Source organism: Alosa sapidissima, chromosome 13, assembly GCF_018492685.1.
Source record: "Alosa sapidissima isolate fAloSap1 chromosome 13, fAloSap1.pri, whole genome shotgun sequence".
Classification (NCBI taxonomy): domain Eukaryota; kingdom Metazoa; phylum Chordata; class Actinopteri; order Clupeiformes; family Clupeidae; genus Alosa; species Alosa sapidissima.
This window is the reverse complement of record NC_055969.1, coordinates 28,421,385-28,429,539: the sequence shown is the minus strand read 5'-3', so window position 1 is coordinate 28,429,539 and position 8,155 is coordinate 28,421,385. Positions and strand designations below refer to the sequence as shown.

The 8,155-nt window shown below is 43.9% G+C and overlaps 1 protein-coding gene across 1 annotated transcript; it reads right to left on the bottom strand.

The window, feature by feature from the left end:
- Nucleotides 1–7,771, bottom strand: alpk2 (alpha-kinase 2). Its single transcript, XM_042058937.1, has 9 exons — nt 7,540–7,771; nt 5,740–7,309; nt 5,455–5,602; nt 4,311–4,603; nt 2,965–3,263; nt 2,660–2,748; nt 1,902–2,119; nt 1,753–1,801; nt 1–1,643 (listed from the first exon to the last, which is right to left on the bottom strand). Exons 2-9 carry the CDS (start codon nt 7,031–7,033, stop codon nt 1,442–1,444), a joined length of 2,592 nt encoding a protein of 863 aa, XP_041914871.1. The 5' UTR covers nt 7,034–7,309; nt 7,540–7,771; the 3' UTR covers nt 1–1,441.
- Nucleotides 7,772–8,155: the final 384 nt, after the last annotated feature.

Genomic DNA, 8,155 nt, shown 5'->3' with positions numbered 1-8,155 from the left:
TGAATTGGTAAAATGTTTCTTTTTTAATACATACATCAGTAGCCAAACAACAGAGGTACAGGTATCACACAGCTTTTTCCTCTAAAACAAAGGGACTGCATGTTTTCTGACTGCGCTCAGAAGAGTTTTCCTGCTTTCCAGATTGAGTGTGGCCCCTCTCATATTTACACCTTCAACAGTCTCCCTACCCCCACCAGAGTCATTCAAGCACCACATGCACACACTGCTCTAGCCTGTGGCCATGGCAAAGCCCAGGTTTATGAACAGACTCTCTCTCTTTGTCAAAAAGAAGCCTGGCAACAGCTACTGTATGCAAAATGGTGTTGAATCACTGGTAGCCAGTTCCTCTGAGCAACACACAGCTCATTTGAAAGCCATCATGTATTTTGAAGTCACTGCTGGGGCATGGCTGCATTCTATAGCAGCCAAATATACATACAGGAAGTCAACTAGAAAGACCTTTCACATTAAAGTCTCTACTTTTAGACTTTCCTTTTTGATACACATGCATGCCTCTGCAGAATACAAGTAACATGCCTGCACACTGAAAATGAAATACCTGAAAATGTCAGATTTATGTAAAAAAGGATGCTCCCACACTGAGTAAAAATAGTCTACAAACTCTTCAAAAGTCCAAAAACTGTCTACAGTCAAGTTTAATGTCCATCTCATAACTAGCTGTCGACTGTCTGAAAGCAAACCGTGCTTGCAGAAACAAGGGGTTTAACTGAATAAGAATATAAACAACTTCATAATTCAGACACAAACAAAACAAATATTGGGTACGTAACCAGAAATAGCAAATGCAAAACATTTTGTCAATCATGTCATGACAAAGATACATAAAATAATCATGTTATTTCATCTGAAAATCTTATAAATTGATTTCTTCTTGGTAGAAAAATAATTCTAAAGAAAACAGAATAATAACACCAAAAGTGGCATTTATAAACATAAATGTTCTATATAAATATATTACAAGTGATCTGAATCTACACAGGACACAAGAACTAAGAATTCAATATGTTATGCAGGACACAATAAGATATGATTATGGTGTTCAAATGAACACAAATTATGTTAATGTATCAGATCTTTCTGAACTACAGTTTCTTCTTTATCAACAGAAAACCTTTTGTGTCAAAAACAGGAGGCAGTATCTGTGACACAATCCTGTGGGACACAATCCTAATGTGTCTAATGAAACACAATCTCAAAGTCCAAGACTGGACCAAAACATGCATGTGCTCATTGCTGTGTGTTCTGCAATGCCACACACTGCTTCCTGGTGAAGATCTTTAAAGGGCATGTGCACAGTTCTCTTGCCAGCTGACAACAGAATTTCAGTCTGGTAATTCAGCAGATTAACAGTGTGTTAGCATGGCTTGATTCTTGCTCCAAAAAACAAATGCAAAATAAACTGGCCAAATCTTTCACTCGATCAGGACTTTCCTTTCAGTGTTGGGGCAAAAGTCTTTTTCTTGGGTGCGGGCTGGGGCTTGGGCTTGGCCGGCGGAGCTGTCCGTTTGGGCTTGGGCTGCAGAGAGGTCAGTCCCAGCAGCTCACAGTAGCGGTTGCACTGATGCAAGGCTTTGAACTGGTCAATGAAAGAGGTTGCACAATTCCCTCTGAAACCCTTGTACCTGAAAAAGAGAATCCAGCATATTGAGTTAATGTGAACTTGCTGGTCATTATACAGCCGTGATGTATCCAGTCAGTTGTGAGGTCATGGCAGTGCTCAGAAACACTCACCCTTTCTTGCAGGTGGCGATGCCAACATCTGTAAGCCTCATGCCAACTCCTGAGGAGACAGAGAAAGATTTGAGATTTTTAGTTTTTTTTTTTTTTTTTAAATCAGGTCTGGAACCTGCTGAACTTGAGTGCATTACGGCATGGCCCACCTTGCATGTCAGTCACCAGCAGGTTGCCTTCTGTGATGGTGTAGACCCAATGCTGGAAGGCACAGCACTTCTGGCCTGCCTCAGAATCTCTCCTCATCAGGTTGATCTCTTTGCCGTCCTTCACCGAGTACTTCACAAAGTCTCCCCGCAGCTCCTCTTCCAGCGTGGCATAGGGAATGTCACTGGAGGGCCGATGCACCAGGTAGATGGGAATGATTCTGGGAATGGCACAGAGAAACATGGAAGTTCATTGGGATCCTGACACGATAACAGAGAGAGAAGGCCTTTAGCATTTACTATCTGCCAATATTTACATTGATGCATTCATTCATCCTTGAAAGGCACAGTTTCCAAATTCATCCTTAAGGCACAGTTTCCAAAATCATTTTGATGGCACATACTGTAACCTCATAACATAACGAACAGCACTTCTGCCATTGCCTGAGCTGCCCCTTACAGGCGATTCCTGACCCAGAAACGTTCTGTGTTCAGGTAGGAACCCCCCCCCCCCCCTTCTTTTCCCTTTTTCTTTTTCTACAGACAGCATAAGAGAGCAAATCTTGTTTAGCGCTGCTTTAACATGTTCATTCCTTCTCCTTTGTCTATTTCAATGGATGAATGAATCAGTAAATTAATGTATGATTGACTGATTGATTGAATGAGTAATTAATTGATTCAAACATATAAACAAACAAACAATATGAAATATGAATATATAACATGAAAAAGACAACAACAACAAGTAGGGTTCTACTCACTCTGGAACTTCTCCAAACGACTCAGCTGCTCTGGCCACATTGTTGTATGCCTTGATGTACTCTCTGGCCGTATTCTGGACATAACATTCCTGAGGGCATAAACATCTAGTTGAGGACTCAACCGCACAGATTATTTAGATACTGCACCAATTCATTCACCAATTCATTTAAACTATGATATGAGATATGGAATTCTAGAAAACCACATACAGTATACCCTGAATATAGTACACACTTTAGCCCTAGAACACCAACTGACTTTCAACCTAAAGCAACTCAAATGATCCGAGCAACTCAAATCTAACCTCTGTAGCCAGGCTGTAGTTCCTCTCAAGAAGTTCCTCGTTGTCCTTGGTGCCATTGCTGACGGCGTTATGCACCTTCAGGACACAGGGGTGCCCGGGGGTGAAGACTGACACCATGCCTGCCCTCAGCGTGGCGCGGAAGGCCTTGCGGTGCATGCCCTCGCCAAAGTGGTCCTTCTCCGTTATAATGCTGGCAGGCTGGTGCTCCCCAAAATACTGCTCCGACAGGAAGTCATCCTTGAAGAGCAGTGGCGCACACTGCACATCCTCTTCATCTCCTGCCACCTCAGTGAGCTCCACTGAGGGGAAAATAGAAGAATTAGACTCAAATGTACAAAGCTTGGGACAACCCTATTTACAAAACAAAATTGGGATGCTGTATAAAATGTAAATAGAAGCAGAATGTGATAATCTGCAAATATTTTGCTGCAAAAAGGACATAGACAAATTACATAACTTCATGAAAAAGATACTCATTTTGAACTTGATGCCAGCACCATGTCTCAAAACAGTTGGGATGAAGGCAACGAAAGGCTGGACAATTTGTCTGATGCAAAAAATAACATAAGGAGGAACATTTCACAACTAATTAGGCGAACTGGCACCATGACTGGATATGTAAAGAGCATCTCAGAGAGGCAGAGTCTCTCAGAATTGATGCAGATGTATTCATCACATCGCACTCTGTAAACTTATGTGGGCAAATAAGGCAACTAAGGGCTGAAAAGTAATATTGGATGTCTGTGATCTTTGGGGCCTCAGAAGGCACTGCATGCAGTCCAGACTTGCATTGGGTGCATTGTATAAATAGGTTTCATGCAGATGGAATGAAGAACATGATTACATAGACCCCAGACTGTCCATTAACTGAAATCCTGTATCAAGCAAGAATGGGACATTTTATTGTCAAAACTCCAGCAGCTGGTCTCATCAGTTCCCAAACATTTAGAGAATGTTGTTAAAAGAGGTGAAGCAAAACAGTAGTAAATATGACATGTCCCAACTTTTTTGAGTCATGTGGCTGGCTGGCATCAAATTCTAAATGAACATTTGTTGAACCGAAAACGAATAACAATGTCAGAATACAACACATTGCATTTATATAACGCTTTTCAAGACACTCAAAGCACTTCACAGGGAAGGGGGAATCTAACTAACCACAACCAATAAAGGGTTTACATGATTTGCATATAGCATATAGCATTCTGTTTTGATTCATATTTTACACAGCATCCTAACTTTTTTGGAAACGGTGTTGTAGTTATATTATTATTGTAAATATTTTGCTAACTTAAGTCACATGATTGTAGAAATCAAGCAATATCTCAAGAGCAAAGAGCACTTACCTTCATTACTATGACATGAGATGACAAGTTCACAGAGAACTGGGAGGGAGAGGAGGGAGAGATGAGAAGAGAGATGAATGACATGCGAGAGAGAAGTGGCATCATGAGATGGGCTTTCTTCACTCATGCATGCTGAGATTTGCTGGATGAGGACCTGCTGCCTACCTTCCGAGGTGAGGTGGAAGTCTGAGGAGACTGAGCCCTGGGGATTGCGGAGGGAGCAGCGGTACATGCCCAGGTCCTTGCTGCAGGCATTTAGCAGGGTGAGACACACCTGGCTCTCATCGCCAGCACTGCCAGGGGAGAGTGTGTGTATCAGGCCACAGCACAACTTTACTTCACATCAGTTATATTTGCTGAGTTAAATTAGGGATGCTCGATATGGCAACAATTGCACAACCTTAAATGAAATGTGCACAATTTTCTCATCACCATAACACCCCCCTTGCTTACATCCTTACTGTTTTCAGGGAAATGCTTTCACTCTTCCAAGTGCTATTTTAAGTGAAGATGGTCAACATTTCTCACTGACAAGGAACTTGATATTTTGGTATTATATAATTTATCTGTGGCTATCATTACACAACAATCTCAGTTGGCTCTAAATGTACAGAAGGGCTCTGTAGAGATGAGTGCAACACTATAAAACTAACTGAACGTGTGAATCACAGCCTTACATAAAGAGCAAATACCACTCCCACTCGCAGGCAGGGATGAATCATCAACTTGATATTCAGTATGGCTTCAGACAACTGGACAGCTCATGACAAACAATGACACAGTGCCCCCAAGAGGTGAAATATGTTTGTTATATAAATACTACTGTGAAGAATGCTTTTCACGGTCAAGGGTAACACGAACAAATTGTTGACAAACATGTCCTCACATATTTAGTGCTACCTCACTGAAAGTAATTCCTGACGACAGTTCTCAAGAGTTAAGTACTTTCAACTTTGTCAGTAATGAAAGAGTTTAATGGCTCATTTAGATTTAATTAGACAATACACATTTGCATCCATGCAAGATGAGCTACCACCAACTACCACCATCATTTGTACCAGGAATGTACCATGATTTGTACCAGGAATCTACCATGATTTGTACCAGGAACAAACAAACAACTTTTGTTTTGCATGCATCTCACCTCCTTTGGGTTTCTGAGAAGATGGCTGCCCCCTTTGTCCAGGTGACAGTGGAGCTAGCTGTGATGTTGCCAAACTTGCAGCGCAGAGAGATACTTTGGGGATCACCAAAGACAGGCAATGCTTGGATGCCTTCCACCACCTGAGGGCCTGATGGAACACACGCAGACAGATACCACACACACATCGCTTCATTAGAACTTCAGTAAGAAATGTTTCACACTGATAATATCTAGCAAAAAAAAAATAATTAGCATAGTCAGAAATAAAGACATGAACTTCCGCACCTAGCTTTGGCGCGTGTATCTTCTCTCTGACCACATCACTGTAGGCCTTCTTATGCACCACATTTCCATCCTTACATTCGAAAGAGCTCTTGAGCCTTTGCAGTTTGGATTCAACAGGGAGTACCTCGTGCTTTTCCCTAGTGGGATGTCTAATGTAGTCATTCTTCTTGCTCTTTGGTTTGCCTGCATTTTCTTCCAACAATCTAGGAGCCGCTGAAATGTCAGAAAGCAAAGTCTCTTTCTTGGCATGAGCCACTGGTTTGTCCAAGCCTTTGCTGTTCCTCTGGGCCAGCCTGGTCTCAAAAGTGTCCGTCTTGTTCTTTGCCCCTACTGTTTTCTGTTTGACTCCACTGTCCATACGCACTGAGGGTTCAGTAGTGCTGATTTTATCACTTGCCGTTTTTTGCTTGGCTCCATTCTCAACCTCAGCCAGTGGCACTGCTTCTGTTTTTCCTGTTGCCACAGCCTGATGGTGTTTCTTCTTTCTCTTCCCCTGGGCTTTGGGGGTGATTTTCTCTGTGATGACTATGGTCTCAATTACAGTCACCGTTCCATCCTCACAACTGGCATCGGCTAACGAGGAGCTGCTTTGAAACTTGGGATGAACGTTCTCTTGTTTCTTGGAGACGTGTGCTGTCGAGTGATGGCCTCCTGACTTGTCCTTGTGCCTGAAGCGGCCTTTGCCCTCAGCAGCCTTGGAGGTCTTGTGAGACATTGCGGCGCTCTGTATTTGTTCTATCTCACTCTTCGGTTTGGCCGTATTTAAAGGGTTGTGTCTTACAACACACTGAGGGAGATATGGACTGTAGTTTGTGTCAAGAGTGAGGCAGGCCACGCGGTCCTGCTCCGAAACCGCAAAGCGTTCACCTGTCGCTATGAGCAGCTTAGTACATTCTTTGCTAAGGTCACTCGCCTTACGCAAGGACTCTTGGTCAGCGCACTTGTCAGAACACAAATCAGTCAGAGCAGCTTGCTCGTCAGAAGAAGAGGACGCGTATGCGGGAGAGGAGGACTCACGACTGGTGGATGTGTCTGTGGTGTCAGAGGGACTTCTGAGCTCACACGTCACATGTTCGCCAGGCTTCTTGGCAGTGGGAAGCTTTAGATGGGACTTCAAATGATTCCGAGCGTATGGAGGAAGGAGAGAGGCAAGGATGCTGCCATGTGAGTTTATCCAAGTGTGAGGCTCCTCTGGCAGGCCCCTGGCACCAAGGTGGTCCCCTGGCAAAGAGCAGTTAATGGGTGTCTGGAGAGTGTTGCCGAGGCTAGAGTGGCAGAGAGGGGCTAAGGGCATAATAAACTGTGGAAATCCGCTCTTCTCCCTCTGTAGTTGAGATCCACACCCCGGTGAACCTGTCTGGTCCGAACTGCAGGTCAAGGGTCCTGTGTCTGTGGCCGAGCGTGTTGTGCACACACTGTGCCCTCCTTCAAGCCTGACTGTAGGAACTGCTCGGCTGGAGTAATCGGAGATGTTCAGCGAGCCATAACTCCGTTCACCTTCCTCCTCAATGCTCAAGACGGGCAGGGACTTGCCGTCCTCGTTCACCTCCCACAGAGCGGTGGGCTCTGCCTGAAGAGGGTAGAAAAGGCTTAACGTTTAGGCTTGTGACTTCCAGGGAATCCTGAAGACTGCCAAAAGGGCACGTTCAAAAAGGCTGAAGACCACGCTCAAGAGGCTACGATATTACACAAACAAACACAAACAGTTTAGATCAATGGACTGCCAGACTAACATTCCACTTGTATTCATTTTCCATATCGGTTTCCATGTAGTCACCGTTTCACTCTTTGCGTACTTACCTTGCTGGAGTATTAACTTTACTTAGTCCCAAACCCATGATGCCTTACTGAAGGAGTCCAGTGGGCATTTAGGCTCAGTCGAATTCCATCACTGTTATATGTGGCACACTATCTACGTAAGTCATATACAGTAACACTGAGCCAATGAGAAGGGTCTTCCTCGCTGGCGGGCCAGTTAGATGTGTGAGAGTGGAGCGGACTGAGTTACTGAGGGATCTGACGGAGTCGTGTTTCAGTGCTCACTGCTCCCCACCACCACATAGCCCCACACCGCCACTCCTACTGGGTGTGTGCTATTATCATGCACCCATCTATAATTAGCCTCTTGCTTTCCTTATCTATTTTTTTCTTCTACTTCCTATCCAGTTGCAGCTGTCAGTCTTAGTAAATGTTTTTGTGTCATTGTGTGTGTGTGTGTGTGGTGTGTGTGTGTACGTGTGTGTGTGTGTGTACGTGTGTATGTGTGTGTACGTGTGTACACGTTTCACGTGAGTATATATGTGTGAGCTCCCACGTGTTCCTAGTATGTTTTCAACTGTCTTTAATGTTATGAAAGTGTACTAGCCTGCAGGTCAGTGAATACATGACTGTATGCATCTGTGTACGCGGCTTGTGA